Here is a 20,292-nt window from a genome sequence, read left to right as displayed (position 1 = left end):
AAGGAAGCGAAAATTGACTTAGACTTATAAAAGGTCGGAAATTCATTATCAAACAGGGGACTTGCACAAAAAAATTTAGCCCTCTAGCTCTAATAGGAACTGAGATAATAAGGGGGGGCGTTGAACGCCCCCCCCCCCCCCCCCCCCCCGACTGATTAAGGTGCGGCAAGGGGCCCGACTGTAAAGGGTTAAAGAGGTAGATAGGGGACAAGTAAAGTAAAGAATCTAAAACCATCCCAGAATTGAATCTTAAAATAGATTAGCCTTATACCATCCCGTGACATATGTGAAGCTTTTCTATAAAGAATAACTGAATTAGTTTAGTTTAGTTATTGAAATCATAAGCTTCAGACAAAAAAAACCTTTATACTTTATATAATAGGATAGAATAGGCCGGATAAATTGTCTTTTAGCTTAACAATTATAATATGATTTGTTGAAAAGTAAGTTATACATTTATCAAGAATAGGATTGGCAATTTTCACCAGAATGTAGTAAGGTATGACTAAGGTATCCTTATTTAATTTAATTTGGTCCAATGCAATGGCATGAAAGTTAGCTAGACAAGAACTAATCATTCATGTTAAGACAAACTAAAATTAAAGTAAATTAGAGCAGCTACATTCTGGAATGATATTCTCATTAACGTGAAAAAGGCTGCGATTAAATCTACATTCAAGAATAGACTTGATAGTCATATTCAGACTTTGACTTGGTTATTCAGACCTCTTAATATGACCCTACTTAGGTTATAGGAGTATAGAAACAATAAATAATCAACTCACCTTAGAAACAATACTAGTTTTTGAGTATCCCCAGATAACATTTGCAGCACAACTGTGATTAATTCTGCATAATCGAAATAAACATTATTCATTACTGAATTATCTGACGTATAAAAATGTTTCAGAAAAGACTATCGTTGTGGAATGAAAGATGCGAAGCACAAAATTTATTATGAAATAGACAAACAGGCAAAGTGAGTTATATAGCAGATTATCTGTCATCATAACAAAGAAAATAAAAAGAGAGATAATATGCAAACACTTATTATTGCGAAACCTTAAAAGGTTTAAGTCTTTGAAAGTTGTGTAAAAAAAGCAGCTAAAAAGCGTTAAAAAAATCTTTTCTATGTCAACTTTTTAAAATTTATATTGAAGGAATGAATTTTCTGAAGGGACAGTTTAAGACATTCATTTTTTTGATTTTCAAAGTGGTAAATTCGATGGTTGCCCATACACAAAGCTGCCAGACAATTATTTTTCTGTATTCGATGTATAAGTAGCATCGTAAATGAAAGATAATATGGCAGTTTCCATCAAACTATCTAGTGAAGCACAACTCAAATAAATTGATAAAAGTGGTAAGAAGAGTTTACTTTGTTTATGCCAGGTTAGGTTATATAGATATCATCGAAGGCTTAAAACACCGCAGGGTTATTGCACCCCGCAGTGGTTGGGCACAGGAAATATTTTTTATTTATTTAGAAAAAAAAGGGTTTAGTGCTCGAGAGGCACTTTGAGGGAAAGCACTGTCCATAATACTTAAAAATAAAATAAAAATATTTTGTTTAAAATAATGTTTTTTCTCCTGGGTATATTTAGATAAAGAGCCGCTGCATCTCCTTGGTTAACATCTATACCATTGTTTTCGAATATTCTTCTCAACTTCTTGTCATTTTCTCCTGTAGGATTGTCATCGTGTAAATTCATTACACTTGCCTTAATAGTATCATAGCAAATCATTCGGTTATAAGAATGGATATAGAATAATACGTGGATGTTATGACAGAGAAAAAATTGTTGCCAATTTAGCTTGCTAACTTGAAACTCATTTATTGGTTATTTCGTTCATCCATTAGGAAGGGGAAAATTCGTGATTTTAGCCTGCTATTTGTTTTAGTTCATTAGGGAACATAAAAGTCTGGTGTAAGATCCAATTAAAAATATATCCAGTGTTAATTATAAGACTGTCAGATTAATAATAATAAAAAAAATAATAATAAAATAGGTTCTGAAAAATCTGGAGTTATTGATAATTTGGGACAAGTTTACTTGTTAACAAATATTTAAAATTGAATGAAAGTTATAAAATCGATATCAAATTAATACACAAACAAATAAAACTTACTTAATCTTATTTCTTTATTTCATTATCTCATTTCCGGCCTTTAAGATCCTATTTTTGTTGTAAAAAAACAATTTAAGAAATATTCCTTTATGTTAATATCTAAGTTTAGATATAGTACTAATTATTTTAAAATAGAAGTGGAATTGACTCCATGACAATTTAACGTCAGATATAACAATCTAGGATAACTAAGGGGAGACTAATCCTATTATCAGTAACACCCAACATGCAACCAACTCTGTAATTGCACAACCTTTCTATAGAAATTCTAACCTTGCAAGTTTGCATGTTAGTGAGTTGCGCCTGTTCTGGGCCAAGGCATTCTCCTTAATATGTATATTTATTTCGGAACCATTTTTAACGTCTTCAGTTACGACGCGGATGACCTCCCCGTCGACAAGCGGATGTGCTACGTGTTAAGCCACGGCAGCAACATTTTTTTTGTTCATTTTTTTAGCCGTAATTTTACCATATTATGAATTTCTTTAATGGAATATTATGGTTTTATTAATGGTTTATAGTTTACTTTCTAAATAGAAATGCAAACACTACTCAGACTAAACAAAAGACACTCATATTCATTTGAAAATGAAAAAATACTTTAAAACAATACAGGTTTAGATAAACACAGTACTCCGAGGGGAAAAAGTTTCCCTGAAAATTAGGTACCACACTAGTTTCACATGAATATCTACATTTGGTTCAATAATGACATCTAGTGGCCCATATGGGATATGGGGGATTCCTACTCTTCATTAAGAAACAGACAAAAATACCAAGCTTTCCTGAAAACTATACGATTAATTGAACCACCCGTTAACTGGACACAAATACATATAACCAGTTCTTTCGCAACTAAAAAAAAAGATCTTATTACTTTATATATTAAAATGTTGTTTATAAAAAGGTATACTTAAAAAAAAAATTTAAAATTGACATTGAACGTCCTTTTAAGTTTATTCAAGGCAATATATATCTACTAGAGTTGGACTCGATATAATTATCACGCTATTAGCTAGGTTTATTCAATGTTTTATTTTCTTTTGGTTATCTGAATTCTGACTATTAACCCTATTCTTCCATTATCTTCTCCCTGACGATTTTTTTAATATATTTTATTTAAAATTATCGTCCTGAAAGGGTTAAAATGTTTAGTTAACTGTTAAATTTTAGTTTAATATCTGACTACATTTCGCACGTATTGCTAGTATCAAAATATTTTAAAACTGAGTTTTCTTTTATTTACTATATTATTAATTTAAATTTTCTGTTTTATGGATATAAATTTAATACTTCAATATAATTCAAATAGCAACATGAAATAAAAAAATGAATTTATTCTTCATACAGTAAAATAATGGGTCTTATTGTTCTGGTCAATGAGAGTTTATTACAGATTATTGGAGCTCTATGAGTTTTAAACATTTATCGCTTGGAAAACTTGAGCTCATATATAGACATTTATTTCCTACTTACTTAAAAGTAAAACAACATTTTATCTTAAATTTTTATTTTCTTTTATTCAGAGTTTCATCTGATGATTGCAGAAGCATGAAACTCTGAGTAAAAGAAAAGAAAAATTTAACCCTTACAGCTCGGGCTCCAATTCCCACCTTAATAGATTGGGGGGGGGGGGCTCCAAGAGCCCCCCCTCTATCTCGGCTCCTGTTACAGATAAAGACGTAAAATTTTTTCTGGTGGTTCATGTGTATTTTTAGAGAAAATTACTTTTTCTAGTCATAGCAGCCAGGCCGCTCCTTAGCCGCTTTTTAGCGGCCAGCCGCTAAATTTTAAAACAGCTGTAGAGCGGCCAATTTTGCAGCTAAGATGACCAAATTTTAGGACGAACTTTTATTTTTCATAACAAAAAAATTACTTTTTCTGATCATCGCCAAAAAACGGCAAATAACGGAAACCGCTATTTTCGGCGGTTACGGCGGTAAAACGGCGGTTGGCGGCGCCGATTAATATTTTTATCTGTTTGATGTTGCTCAAGGATTTACCAAAAAAATTTATAGGACTCTAGCTGTAATAGAAGCCACGATATTCATGATATATGTCTGTAGTAAAAGCCGGACAAAAATCGGTCATAAAGTCGGTCAGGGAGCGGTCAAACGGTCATAACACATTTTTTCTCAGAAGGTCATTGATATCTAAGTATTCACCAAAAAAAATTTAGGTTTCTCCTTATACACAAAAGTCATAATGTAGAAATTAAGATTTTTTTAGAATTTTTTTCTAATTTTGGTGCTACCCAACCGACTTTGACCGGCTACCACGACCGACACAGACCAGATATCCTAATAAAATCAACTCTTGCTGACGTATAATTACTAAACTTAAAAAGTCATGAAGTTACAGCACTCCATCTTACCTACAAAAAAAATGAGATTGAAAAAACTAGAGGGGGGAGGGCTCTTGGAGCCCCCCACCCCCCCGATCTGTAAGGGTTAAGATAAAATGTTTTACTTTTAAGTAATGGGCTCCATAGAATACTATGTAGAGCACTCTTGTCTACCTTGGAAACCAACATTTGACATTTATTTCCTATATAGATCTGTCATGGAACTTGATGCAATAAAGCAGGCTGTTTTGTAAATGTTAAAAATTGGAAGATTTCATTAAACAAAAGTTCCCGCAAATATAAGTATTAAATGATGTATGATATTATCTAATATCCAGCCATATTAATCTATATAAACGGATTAAGACATAAACTTTGAAAACAAACTGATTCTCACTTTAATGACAAACGTGTATTGTAAATACTATAGTTTAGTCAGACAAAATAAACATTTAATAAACGAAGATGACAACATCCATGAAAGCGAAGCTCTGAAACTGTAGGACAAACGAACATGTTTAAGTTTAAGTACATACTAATCTATTTAGGACTTATTGTAGGGATGCTTCGATTAAAACATTGTACTTTTTTGTCTTTCATTTATTGGAAAAATAAGATTAATAGGACAATTTTAAGACGCCTAAATAAACGAAAAAAGCTATATATTCTAGAAGACTCGCCCTTATTTTAGAAAAGTTTCGTTTTTAACAATATATCATAGTATTAAGCAAATAATTTATCATTCTATACATAATTATTCTTAAGTGGGGAATTTAACATTACGGTTATGACCCTCAAAAATTAATTTCATCACATAAAAAGCTTCTTTGAAAACATAAGTAAACCATTTTGTATAAGCATTTTGTATTTTAGAAAAACTTCATTTTCAACTTACCTGTGTTTCTTTGGTTAAAGTTTCAAATTGTCTTTGTAATTCTTTGCCAGTCCTTTGAGAGTTCTTTTTATTAATCAATATTACTGGCTCTTCTCGTAGTATTAGTTCGCCCTAAAAATAAGATATTTCATTAAATCAATCTAAATTTTCAAAAATAACTCAGTTTGTGATTTACAAAAAAAAACTGTTTCTAATTTCATATAATACAGGGAAAAGAGAATGTGATTCTGACAAACAATTCTAAAGGAAAAATTTCCCCACAACTCCCTTCCCCTTTTCCTATCCTTCTTTCCCACCCCTCTTCAGGTACATAGAAAAACATGACATAGCCCCACCTTACTTCCAAAGGTTTCGTGATTGATTGTTAGAATAGCTAGGCCTGCATATAATATAACTGAAACTGTTCATTTTGCTGGTAGTTTAAGTGGTAATTGGAGAGTAGTTAAATAACTCTTATGGCAAAAAAAGGTAAAAGGGAAGAATATATGTTTGTCTGTCTGAACCGAAAAGTCTGGCAAATATTGACCTTTTTACTGTTGATTTTTCCAAAGGTTCTGGGTATGTTTTTATCTATTTACAGGGAAGTTACCTTTCCCTCCTTAAGATTATACATCCCAAGAAAAATGGAAACCTAAATCTTTAAACAGAAAATTACATCTTTTTAGTTAAAAGAATGTCTTTAATATGTCTAATAGTGCCTTTTGCCGTTTGCACGTCTTACTGTAGTTAATTTTAATAGGTTTAGGCTTTTTTATTTGTTTATTCAACATGTCAAGCATTTTTTAATAATGTGATATGAAGGCTGCAGCTTCACTATTTAGGGATTTTAAAAAATGTATAAAATTAAACATACATTCTAAGAAGATGCATGTATGAAGTTACTGAAGGCTTTTATTAGAAATTGTAAAACTAGGTAGTAAAGATTTCACAACCATTCTACAAATATATCTAGAATTCATTTGAAATTTATAAATTTAGAAATACTATGTGTTTACTGTTTACTTAAATAGGTTTAATCTAATCTATTTCTAATTCGATCCCCTACTTTCAATTGTGGGTTTAAAAAGAAAAAGTTAAGTCATTTTTTTTCTAGTGGCGATTTTTCTTGGGATGGTGGTTGTACCCTTCCCAAAATTGTTATAAAAAATCCTAGGACATATTAGAAGCAACCCAGTAAATGAGTACTTTATTGGTTCAGCAGTTAACGAGATCCTTCAGTACACACAGAAAGAGATCCGTTAACTTTCTTATAAGGTATTGATAACGATATATCGTAACGTACATGACAAAGCTTAAGTTGTTGTTCTTGGTTTGTATACTTTTATAAGTGATATTGTTCAAATCAATGATTTTATCAAAATCTTAACTTAACCTTTATTCTATTTTGATATGATTTTTACTTGAGGAAAATTGGATTTATATTCGAGACATATATCTGTATATATTTACAAACAATATATTTTCTATTGGAAGACGTAAAACATTCAATCATGCAATAAAGACAGACTAGGCTCGTAAAAAAGTATTTTTTTTAGAACAAACATGCATTCAATCATTTAAAAAACCTGTTCTGAAAAGAAACAACTTGTTTTGTTTAAGTATTAAGGATTTAAACAATATATGTAAATACTAAGGAATACGCCCCTAGAGGCCTCCAGCAGATATAAGAAATGATTCTTTTTATTTACTTTAAGATCAGATATTTGCCAAATAATACTGGTTCAGCAGTTAGCGAGATCCCTCGGCACATACAGACTTCCTTTTACTTTATTATAAGGATTTTGACAATGGAAAAATAATTTATTTAGGGATTAATAACATGACAGTCAATTTATCATGGCAGTGTTAAAGGATTGCACTAAATGTTTATGTTTAAGAATTGAACCCGTGTCCATTTCAGTGCCTTCCTGGTATAATGGAAAATAGATTGATGGGTGAAGAGACATCGGCTCTATACAAACCTTTCTTCAGGCAAACTAAACTTTACATTTATCATATTTTTATATTTTTAAAAGCGAAGCTTTTCTATAATTAAGGTCGGTCCGTCCGAAATGGATAGCTTTTTTTCAGTTAATTTATGCATGTTAGAATTGTCCTATCTATTTCAAACTTTGATTGGTGATTCATGTAGTAGTTAGGTACGATTTAAAAATCGTAGCAACTCTATAATCATTACCAGAACGTCCGTAAGTTCATTTTAAATATGTTGATTTTTATACTTTTTTAACAACAATTTTGCATGTGATCTAATTATCTAATTGATCTTAATTTTGGTATACTGATTCCTTGGACAACAAAGTACAATATTAAAAGTGAAGCAACTCTATAATCAAGTCCTGAAAATTAGATATGTCTATAAACATTATCCTGTATCAAGCAGTTTTTCAACAAATTCACTTACAATTTTGCTTCGACACTTATACATTTATATTCTGATTATTCAGTTCTGACACTATACAAGTCCTACCGTTTCAGGGCTTCGCTTTTGTGGGTGTTGTAATCCTTGATTTGGTCACTTGAAAGACGTATTATGTAAGGAAATTTGTACTTTTCTTAGAATGGCAAATCTACTCCATAGTTTAAATGTATAGGTTATTAGTTCTTCATACTGTAAACACATGGTCTTTGTATACTCATGTTTTCTTCGCATTTTGTTTCTGTTGTGGGTTAAACTTTCCAATGTTTGTTTTACTCACTAGCGGCTACGTCCATAGAAGTCTCTAAGAACATGTAATTTTAATTTTAAAAATTATATTGATTTTGTGATTACCGAGATCCTTCACTGCAGACAGACATAAGGTTTTTTTTCAAAATGCCTGTATGTCTTTGATCGAAGAATAAAAAAAAACATGCCAAAAAAGGCTCTGAATCGCTGTTTTAATGGATTTTCAAACAAAGTGTCTAGAAATGAATTGAAAGAAAAAAATAGGTTTAGACTCATGAAATGAGAAAGCAGGTAGAAATATAAATTAAGAATCATTTTGTAAAGTATATTGAGTATAATATCATTTGACATTTGCTTATGCTAGAAATTATAATTAACTAACAGGAAACCATTTCCAAAATTAAGGTCTATATGTTAGAACATTTATTACTAAACTGCGAACCAAAAAATAGGCAAATTTGAATTTTCAGAATAGCAGCTTTATTATTCATTTTGGATAATTTTACTGTAAATATGAAATGTAGATGCATCTTTGGGTTATAAGTTTCCACCCTTAATTTTTTATTAATCAGCACCAATAAAGCATAAGATCTCAAAAACAGCATTTGAGGGAAATACTAGTGAACCTAAAAGATATGCAAATCCTAAACAAATCAATAAAAAAGAGATTTTTTTGCACTTTTCTCCTCTTTTAAAGATTAATCCTGATAAAATTATTTTTTTTTAATAAGAAATATTAGAAAAAAGAAATTCGACCCCTATCACTTTAGAGGACAGCTGCTGACCTCCAGTCTTATGGATGAAGCTAAGTACATGCTAAAGATAACAATTACCCTCAAAAGTTTACAAAAATGTTTTTTGATGTGTTAAAAAGATCTATTTTAAAATCTTGATTTTGAGGATGATAGCCTTGAAGATGCTCCTACTGGTGGAAATGGTGAGCCAAATGTTATCAAAGTGCATGCCCATGATGAAAACTTAAATATTGAACTATAGTCCAATTTTTGTATTCATAGCAATCTCCAATGGAGCCTACCGACAAGAAATTTAAACATTTTCTAAAAACTACAGTAATTACATTATGAATTGGAGTAATTAAAATTGCAGTTTTTTTTTTCTTTTTTAATACTGCTTGGCTGGAGGCTGCTATGAATACAAAAATTGGACCAGAGTTCAATATATAAGTTGTCATTATGGGCATGCACTTTGATAACGTTTGGCTCACCATCACTACCCGTAGGCGCATCTTAAAGGCCATCATCCTTAAAATCAAGATTTTGAGAAGAATTTCTTTAACACATCACAAAACATTTTTGTATACTTTTGAGGTTAATTTTTATTTTTAATGTGTATATAGCTTCATCCATAAGACTGGAGGTCAGCAACTGTCCTCTAAAGTGATAGGGGTCGAGTTTCTTTTTTTCTAATATTTTTATTTAGAAAAATCATATTTTTCTACCTTACACTATTTTTATATTAATTAATGCATAAATCCCTTTAAAAATCATTAATTTATCAAAATCAATCTCTAAGAGAAGAAAAGTGAAAAAAAATCACTTTTCCGTTGATTTGTTAAAGATTTGCATATCTTTTTGGTTCAACAGTTTTTCCTCAAATGCTGTTTTTGAGATATTGTGCATCATTGGTGCTGATTAATAAAAAATTAACGGTGGAAACATGTAACCAAAAGATACATCTACATTTCATATTTACAGTAAAATCATCATAAATGAATAATAAATCTTCTATTCTGAAAATTTAGATTTGCCTATTTTTTTGGTTCGCAGTTTAAATACTCATTTTCAGTATGGCTCCAAATACGATTAATTTTCACTGGATTAAATGCAGTTATGATCCATAAAAAATCATTGAATTATATCATTTTCCCTCGGTGACAACAAAACTAAAATTGATCCAATGTTTTTAAAAGCGAAGCTTTTCTATAATTAGGGTCGGTCCGTCCGTCCGTACGTCCGTCCGTACGTCCGTCCGTCACGGATAGCTTTTTTCGTTAATTTAGACATGTTAGAATTATCCTATCGATTTCAAATTTTGCATGGTGATTCCTTTAGTAGTTAGGTACGATTTAGAAAGCGTAGCAACTCTATAATCATTAACAAAATGTCCGTACGTCCATTTCAAACATGTTGATTTTTTTACTTTTTTAAATAGCTTTTTTTCGTTAATTTAGGCATGTTAGAATTGTCCTATCGATTTCAAATTTTGCATGGTGATTTCTGTAATAGTTAGGTACGATTTAGAAAGCGTAGCAACTCTATAATCATTACCAGAATGTCCGTACGTCCATCTTAAACATGTTGATTTTTTTTACATTTTTAACAACAAATTTGTATGTGACCTAATTATCCGATTGGTCTGATTTTTGGTATACTGATTCCTGGGACATTAAAGTACAATATTATAAGCGAAGCAACTCTATAATCAAGTCCTAAAAATGTAAGTATGTCCATAATCATTATCCTGTATCAAGCAGTTTTTCTACAAATTTACTTACAATTTTGCTTTGACTCTTATATATTCGCATTCTGATTATTCAGTTCTGACATTATACAAGTGTTAATGTCCGTTTGTCCTACCGTTTCAGAGCTTCGCTTTTATGGATGTTGTCATCCTTGTTTTTTTTTTATTTTACTCTCCACGGAAAACTATCTATTATACGCTACGATATATAACTGGTGATTTATGTATCTTAAACTATTTAGTGCTTAAAAAGGAAGGACTATGATTTATGTCATAATCTCAAACGTCCGAATGTCAAGTTTTTATCTTTGCCTTTTTGGAAGTTGTCATCCTTGTTAATTCATAATGATACATATAATATGCCTTTTAAGTTAATGCTAGTTTACATTTCATATTCATGAGGGTAACATTTCCTTTATGCAACGTACTTAACAAATTAATTTACAGTTTAGTATTTAAGTCATCTTCTTTATCTTCAAAAATATTATATTTAAATATGGGGAAATATTTTTTCAGCATGTCTTAACAACCGATTAATATCCGGTGGATTAGAATCGGTTCTCAGCCATTCTGAAAAATTAGATATATCATCGTATTATATCCAGTTTTCTACGAAAATAAAATGTACAAACATAATATTAAAACCAATTTCTTTAGACCGTGCCCGTTTTAATCTTATATTTGTACATGTATGTCCGCGGAAAGCTGTTTATAATACGATGCGATAAATAACTATAATTATATTTTACCCATCTATTGAGATATATATACCTATGTCTGTTAAGATAGGTGTATCCACATTATTTAATTCTCTCAAGCAAATAAAAATATATTAGCGGTTGCGCCCCTAGTATCTAGAGGATATATATTCGAAGGGTTATGGAGGGGCAGAATAATAGCCTAAAACCAAACCTAAACTTATTTTTAGAAAATAGCCTAAAACCTTCCCTGGACCTATGTGAAGCTTCCCTAAAAATGAGAACTTAATCAGTTCAGTATTAATTGAATTCTTAAGCTTCAGACAACAAAAACCTTACTACTTTAAATAAAAGGACGTCTCAAATAAATATGTCACTCTGCTGACAAAATATCCAGAATAAGAATTAAAATTTTGTGAATATCATTTGCATATTTCTTCCACAGGATGCAATTCTTTTAATCTATTTTTAAACAGGAATATTTTAGTCTGGTTTCTTTAGTTGACAGATTATATTAAGAATATTTTGTTTATTTTTTAAACTTCTTAAATATTTTACACAATTTGTAAAAAAAATTGTGAATTGATGTTGAGGAGATTTTACTCTGATATTGCATCTATTTATATCAGGCCATATCAAACCCGGGAATCTTGTAAGGCTTAAAGGAACAAGACTCCTCACTTGTTTGGTCTCAACTTAATCAAAACTTAAACGTTTAAAACATTGAGCTATGTTAATTGATTTCTGAAAATAAAATTATACCTGTTTTATGTCTCTGATAGCAACCATACCAAATCCTTTTCCAGGAATCTATAATAAAATTGAAAATATCATTTTAAATACATCTTGAAATGTAAAATAAAAGTGTTAGGGTTTTAAATTTATTAATTTTTATATTCTCATAAATGCTAAAGTTAAATGTACATTATGAATATCAACTTTTTATCAAATTATGCAATTTTTAGACATTTTAAAATTGTTATCCTTATACAAGTAAGATTATTGCATTCTAAATCTGTGTAGAAAGTACTTTTTGCTTCGTATTAAAGAATTATATACTATTACAAATAATATTATCTCAGTGATTTGGACACTGTCCAAAACGGTTTCTTTATATATGGCCATAGATAGTTTAGAATATTAATGCAAATTTGGGAATAAAAATCATTTCCAATGAAATAGATGACATTTATGATAAGGTTTATTTGATTTTATTTTTTTTTTTACCCCAAATATCTTCAAATTTGAATTTTGTACATAACCTAGACAGTTTTAGGAGAATAAAAATCATCCCTTTCCAAATCATAGTATTCTAAAAATAATACACAACCAAATAGAAAATTAAATATTTCGAGCAATAGTTGTAGAAATAGAGGCAGGAGTTTGTAAATTTTTCTACTCTCCAGATTCTACACTAGTCCCCAAAGTTTTATAAAAACGTTTTCTTATTTTTTTTTATCAATTTTTGGGACTTTTAATGGATTTGATTGGTTGGTTTATAAAGTTGATAATTGTCCAAACTTGTCGACCACTACTTGTAATCTACAGAAGTGATAATTTTGTGTATCATCATTGAGAATATACATCAATTTTTTGGCCATTGTCCTATCCCTTTAGATTGCTGCATAATTTGAAGATAATTTAAATGGCAACGAATTATCTAAGGAAAATATTAAATATATTGATTTTCGTTGTTTAAATTTTTTTTCAGAAGACACAAAAAATAACAAACACATGAAGTATGTGGTCAAATATAGTTTATTTATCTATGGAATATTACTGGAATACTCTTGTAAATGTGCGGCACTAAATCAAACAAAAGTAAGATGTAGAGGCCAAGATGTAACATAAGATTATATCAGCTTTACAGATGGACCCATAAGTTAGGTCAGGGTGGCGGAAAATATTATTGTACAATCAAACGCTTTGCCAAGTTCAAGCTGCATTTTTATTTAAATTTTCCCATGTTTTGGCATGTAGACATAACTTAGTTTTAAGAATGCAATTGATAATTCTTTTCTTAAACCAAAATAATATTTAAAATTTTCCTTATTTTCATCATAGCATAAATTTTTTTCATGGAAATAAAGGGTTGGCATATATACAACATTAAATAAAGAGAGGGGAGAATTTATTACACTAGTTTCAAAAGTTTTATAATAACGTCTCTTATTCGTTGATTGTTCAAACGTTTCAACCACTTATTTTAATTTACAGAAGAGGTAATTTTATGATTATCATTGTGGATTTATAGCAATTTATTGACTATTGTATTATCCCTTTAGATCCGTGATACCAAATTTTAAAAAAAATTGTGTCAGTAAGATTCACGTACTTAGTATTAGCAGTATTACTAAAGATTTACTTATATTTAACCATTGTTTACATGATGATAATCTAATATTCAGTCTTGCAGCAAGACTTTTGAAATCTTATGGTTAAGTAAAAATATAATTAGATTACCAACAAACATTTTTTTAAAAGTTAAATTTTCTAAAAGTTGTCTAGAGCCCTGAATCGATGTACTTTGTAACTAGATGAACGGAAACGGAAAGGGGTAAATTGTTTATGGTGAAGAGGCGAATAGTGAACTGGTAAAAACACAAAGATCTAAAGGGATAAGACAATGGCAGATGAATGGATGTACATTCCTTTTTTTAATGTTCAAAGTTACCCTTCTATTGATAACGATTAGTGGTTAAATTCACAAGAAGTCCTAAAGTTGTTGAGCCAATAATGGAATACGAAAAAAGTGGGAACTAGTGTAATAAACAGCTTATTGTCCCCTTCCTTCCTGGCGAAAACCATTTTTTTCTTACTTTCTGGCTACTGTACATATTTCTATAATAATTATCTGTACAGACTATATAGGAGATTAAATTACCGTAGAATAGCACAAATGGAATTTTTAGAAAGGTGAAAAAACACACTAACTTAAGCCGTCTTTATTAACCTACCAAACACCCTAAGTTTGACACCCTCTATCAAATTGAAATGCACGCATCTATACCCAAAATAGTGTTCCTGCGAGTATTTGAAATTATATTGTAATGGTGACTGGACAGATTGTCTTAAAAATCAGCCATGTGACGTCATAAAAATTAGGGAGATAAGAGGAGAAGTGGGAAATAAAACCCCTAAAAAGAGATGGATAATCCCTCATTATTATGACGTCACATGGTTGATTTTTTAGACACTTTGTCCAGCCACTTTTAATGACAATCCTTTAACTGCAAATTCTAAATATGCACAATTATAAACGTTACAAGTGCCTGACATATTAGTAGTAGGTTATAATCTTACCTAATTTTAATTTTTTGATGTAGAGAACATTTAATATACATAACGTGTTCTCCGTAAATTTGTTTGAATATTTGAAAGGGGGGTGAATCAGGGATCTAAAGGGATAAGACATTGGCCGATAAATTGATGTGCATCTCCAATGATAATACACAAAATTACCTCTTCTGTAGACTACAATTAGTGGTTGAAACTTTTGGAAACTCAAGTTAATGACAAAAAAATCTAAATTAAATAAAAGTCCCCAAAGTTGTTAAGCTATCGAATAAGAAAACGTTATCATAAAAATTCGGGAAATTAGTGTAATAATCAGCCCAATGTCCCCTCCCACCCTGGGGACGAAGACTATTAGATATAACATGCTTGGCATCATGTACAACTAAGCCTATATTTTAGAGCATTACACTCTTGGGAGTTGGAAAAATTGTTAGTCTCTTAGAATTATTCCCTAGTTTTCTTATCCGAAACTTGAAAATATCAATAGCTGTTTCAAAAAACAGTCCCCATGTTCGTTTTAATAAACTTCACAGTATTAGTATATATTCTAAAAGCGAAGCTTTTCTAAGATTTGGGTCGTTACGTCTGTCCGTACATCCGTCCGTCCAGAACAGTTAGCTTGTTTCTTAGGACAACAAGGTAAATGTTATAAGCGAATCGTTTCTATAATCCTCAAAATTTAGGAATAATATTAATTCAGTGTAAATGTTTGTTTGTCCTCCTTTCCAGAGCTTCGCTTTTATGGATGTTGTCAACCTTATTTCACAATTTCTAATGTAAACATAAGAATACTATTGTTCAATTGCAAATTCAAGAGAGAAGAAATATTTTCTTTGTTCCAACTGTTACTTATAAAGGAAAATTTATGGGTATGTATAATTCGTTGACCCAGTTATAACCATTCAGAACAGAAATAGAGATTTTACCAACATTTTCCATCATAGACTGCAATTTTTTGTACATAATTTATATAACCTATTTCTATCTTTACTTGTTATTGTAAAATATTAATTTCTAAAGTTGGTCATCTTAGTAAAGATTAACTCATTTAGAAATTAGACATTCAACTTTTTAAAATGATTTTATTTCCCATTTTTGTATTTTTTCAGCTAAATTATTGAATGCCTTAAACTAGAATCGTTAGATGTAAATTGATATCTATAAACAATTAAGATGAACAGAAACTTTTATGTCTTATAACATAAATAATGAAAAAAAGGGGTCATTATAATATATAACATTAAGAGGGTAAAAGTTTAACATAAATTTTGACCATCTTTATACTTTTAGATTCTTTAAATATCATCATATGTGCCTTCACTTCTGCAAAATATTTTCTTATTGCAAAATAAACAATAGCTAGTAAATTAGACTTGATATTGAATGCAACTTGAGAGTAAATTAATAAGGGGTGGTAAGAATTTTGGGGAATAGTCCCTTTCGTAACATAGCCCCATAAGGGGCGATGCGTCATATTTTTAAAATGGCTTTTTATAGGTTATTTTAGGTTAGGTTAGGTTATATTGGGTTAGGTGATTGCTTCGCATGGTTATGTAATTGGCCCCGCAGGGTTAGAGCCCCCCGCAAAGGCTAGAAATAAGAGAAAAGCTACTGTGAAAAATACGAAGAATCGCCCCATAAGGTGCGGTGTCACGGAAGGGACTATACCCGAACTTTGTAATGCTTTGTGTGTCTTGGAGGGATGGGAAATTGGAGGTTGAAATCATAAGGCCCTCACTCGTAATCTCATTAGTTAGCTTAAAAACTTAGGGGACTCTAAATGAAATTTAATTGTACAAACTTTTCTAAACGAGGAGAAATATATTGTTTATCATAATTGGGGATGCTTACCAACTTATCTTACATTGTCTAATACTATAAGATCCAAAGGGATTTGAAGGGATAAAACAATGGCCGATAAATTTATGTACATCCTCAATGATGATAAACTAAATTACCCTTCTGTAGATTACAATTAGTTGTTGACACGTCTAAACACTCAACTAAATTAACGATTCAATCAAAACCTTCTCAAAATTCACCAAAGTTGTTAAGCCAACAAATAGGAAAACGTTATTATAAACTTTGGATACTAGTATAATAAACAGCCTATAGTCCTCTCTCTATCTCTCTCTATCTCTCTCTCTCTCTCTCTCTCTCTCTCTCTCTCTCTCTCTCTCTCTCTCTCTCTCTCTCTCTCTCTCTCTCTCTCTCTCTCTCTCTCTCTCTCTCTCTCTCTCTCTCTCTCTCTCTCTCTCTCTCTCTCTCTCTCTCTCTCTCTCTCTCTCTCTCTCTCTCTCTCTCTTTCTCTCTCTCTGTATAAGATTCCTGGGTTCTTCTATTGTTTACCCTGTAAGGATATGATTGCACATTGTGTTACTTACTTCAAGAATTTTGTAGGCTTTGCATATCTTCTTGTGAACCTTCCAATTTGATTTCTGGCAGGACACTGAACAATAGAACTGAGACAGACACCCACTACATGTCAACAAGGTCGAGATAACCTAAACAAACAATCAAAAATAGTTTAGTTTTCATAAAAGGTTTAATGTTTTTTAGAGTATAGACATGCAAAACCTCATAGAACATTCAGAGGTTCCAAGGGCTATAAATGTATTGTGGAAAGTTAAGACTTTGGTTTTTTTTCAAATAGGCACAATTTGATAGTATTAATCCTTAAAAATTTTCTTGTTACCTTTGGTCAAATGACAGATACGGTTATCAGGTCAGTTTTGTGTATCTTTATAGTATTAGGGATCGTAAAAGTAAAATTGTTGTTTCCTGAATTTTTACTTTTCTTTTTTTAATTTGATTAAAGAAGTATGTTGCAATTGTTTTGTTATCAAAAAAGTAGAAAGTACAAAAATTTAGTTAAATGTAAGGTAAGGTTTATCAGACATTTGAACGATGGGTTTCGTGATTTTTAAATAAAATAAATGTTTATTATTAAAACACAATGCTTTTTTAATAGGATAAGAAATATCGGATCATGGAAAGAAAATGAAGTAGCGGGTTCGTCGTATTTTCACAATACCTTTTGATAGTTTATTTCATGTTAGGTTAGGTAAATGTTAATGATTGTCCCGAAGGGTTATAGTCTACCTCGGGGGATACAAATGGGAGAAAAGCTACTGTGAAAATACGACGAAACCCGATACTTAGTTTTCTTTCAATGATCTAAAATATCAGTTGAATAGATTTTTCCTTTAATAGGTAATGAATGGGTGGACAAAGCGTGCCATATGATAAAGCTATTCATATTTTATAAGTCAAGGAAACCTCTACAAACAATTATCTGAAGGACATTTATGATTTAGGCTATCCTTATAATCTTTATTAATAACATTTAATACATTACATTCATATTTTGGTTTAATTCTATTTGTGGTTCAACTGCTACTGATAACATTCTATCATTGCATTAATGAAACAAAAGTGAAATATTTTTCTTTGCCACATTTTTTCTAATTTAATTTCACGGTGAAAGAATCCAATCTCGCTTGAGCAAACATCATTTACATCATTATAGAGGGCAATCATCAGATAGGATTAAACAGAATTTGTTGTAATATATTTGACACAAAATTAGTTTATTGTTTTGTGCAGCTGTTGAAAACAAGACAGCAAACGTTTGTAGAAGCGTAAACGTAAATACATAATCTGTCAATATATTCCCATTGTGGACCTATCGCTTAAGTTATTTACTACTTTAAGAATAACTATTAGCTGTGCCCAAATCTAGTTTTTTTTTATTCGAAAGAATATGCGATGAAAGTGAAAATAGCTTAAAAACCATTGAACGAGTTAAATTTATCATTAAAATGGCCTAAAACCATCACGGGACCTATGTGAAGCTTACCTAGAATAGAGAACCCAATAATTTCTGTAGTTATTGACATCTTAAGATTTAGACAAAAAAAACTTACTACTTTATATAAGAGGACTATCGGCTGCGCCCCTAGAATCCAGTGACTCTGTCACATCAAAGGGGTACCACATAGGCATGAAATAGCCTTATACCAACCAAAAGATTAAATATAAATATAAAATAGCCTAAAACCATCCTGGGACCTATTTGAAACTTTCTTTATAAGTAGAACTCGATCAGCTTAGTAATCATGAAAATCTTAAGCTTCTGACAAAAATCCTTATGATTTTTAAATTTAACAACTTTTAAAACGACATTTCTTAAGGAGTTAATTAATAATTCAAAGAGTCAGCAAGGGAAGTGGATATTTATAGAGATGCTTATAAAAATTCAAGTTTTTTTCGTTGAGTACAATGCACACATTCATATTGAACGTTCATCAACATTTTTTTTGTTTTTATTGCAAAATTTGAAAATGCTTTACTGAAACCTTATTGTCCGTTTATCAGAGAAAATCTGCGAAAAATCTTAAGCTACAGACTTAAAACCGTACTACTTTATATGTAGTTAGAGAGTTAACCTTAGAGAAGATAACCCTGCACCTTTTAAAAATCTTTCTTAGTGATTTTTCTCTCTTTAATATTTAGCTTTTTAAAAATTGTGACCCGATCGGTGAAGCTGTTTATGAGATTTTACTTGAAATGGAAAAAAATATATATAGTATACCAAACATACCTAATGCATAAAGAAATAATCTATTTACTTTGTATTAGAAATAAATATAAAAATAAGTTTGATCAAATGATTATTTCGTAGTAAGTTGCGTTTCAACGCTTGCCTTTAAAAGTTAAAATTTTAATAAAAAAGCAACAAAAATAATCTACTCACCTTTCCGCAATCCCCACAACTTTTTTTACTGTCTTCAGACATAATAAGATTATAAGTTTACAATCACAAGTAAATTAACTTGAGAAAAGCTAATCACAGGAATAGTTAAACAGTAATAAGAAGGCGTTGTTTCGCCGAGACAAAAGTTGCGAGTTGACCGGACCTCGCGGGGCATTCTTTTAAAGCTTTCAATGCCGTGCCTCAATTGGGTTGCATCTTTACTTTAAATGATATACTAGTGTGCTTTCTAGCAATTGCTTACATTTTCTAGTTGTTGCCATTAAAAAAAATTAGCCACTTTTTTCTTAAGGTATTTTTAGTAGTTATTTTTTTTTTATTTTTGGCAACTTTAATAATGTGGAAAAACTTATATTCAATGCATATAACTAAAGAATCACTAGCTTTACACAAGATAAAAATACTTATTTCTAAATATTTTCTACTTTTAGGTACAACAGTTAAGAAGAAAGAAAACAAACAATAACAGTTGTTAAAAATTGGTTTGTTTCATAGATGCATTAAAACTGTTAAAAAATTTTAAATAAAGTTATGGTAGGTATTGCACATAAATCCTAAACAGGACAAATTTGTTAGATTCTTAAAATCATAAATCATGTAATACAATAAATTCAGTTAAATTTTTAAAATTAAATTCAATGCAATCTATTTCACGTTTACTTCTTAAATCTGCCAATTAGTAAGAAAATACAGTACATACATATTTTTAAAAAGAGACCTTTTCTAATGTTTGAAAGTTAAATGAATTAAGATCTATCTTTCCTTATTAGGATAGCTGACACAACTCTTGATTTTTTGACAACACAGTATTGCGTTGAGATACTAGGGTCCGAATACTGCAGACACTGAATCTTTGCCGCATTTTAAAAGCTTTACGGTTAGCTTATCACAGGGATCCTGTGAAGGTTTATAAATAAGTTTAGTCTTATAAAATGGTTGAGTTTTATCTTATATTTTATTACATTTAAAATACATTTTTTCTTCAGTTAGGAAATCCTTATTTTATAC

General features: G+C 30.5%; 1 protein-coding gene across 2 annotated transcripts in view; it reads right to left on the bottom strand.

The window, feature by feature from the left end:
* Nucleotides 1–19,468, bottom strand: part of LOC145308428 (uncharacterized) — a 29,988-nt gene extending 10,520 nt beyond the window's left edge. For both annotated transcript variants that reach the window (XM_080150267.1, XM_080150268.1), the window contains exons 1-6: nucleotides 19,267–19,468; nucleotides 16,895–17,014; nucleotides 11,976–12,023; nucleotides 5,370–5,480; nucleotides 1,594–1,721; nucleotides 786–852 (exon numbers count right to left, since the gene is read on the bottom strand). In XM_080150267.1, the coding sequence (XP_080006393.1) occupies nucleotides 786–852; nucleotides 1,594–1,721; nucleotides 5,370–5,480; nucleotides 11,976–12,023; nucleotides 16,895–17,014; nucleotides 19,267–19,308 (516 nt within the window). In that variant the 5' untranslated portion in view covers nucleotides 19,309–19,468. The remainder of the gene's footprint in view (nucleotides 1–785; nucleotides 853–1,593; nucleotides 1,722–5,369; nucleotides 5,481–11,975; nucleotides 12,024–16,894; nucleotides 17,015–19,266) is intronic.
* Nucleotides 19,469–20,292: the final 824 nt, after the last annotated feature.

Source organism: Acartia tonsa, chromosome 2 (assembly GCF_053477335.1).
Source record: "Acartia tonsa isolate MP-2025a chromosome 2, ASM5347733v1, whole genome shotgun sequence".
NCBI classification, from domain to species: domain Eukaryota; kingdom Metazoa; phylum Arthropoda; class Copepoda; order Calanoida; family Acartiidae; genus Acartia; species Acartia tonsa.
Note: the sequence above shows the minus strand (reverse complement) of the source record. Positions and strands in the feature narration are given on the sequence as shown.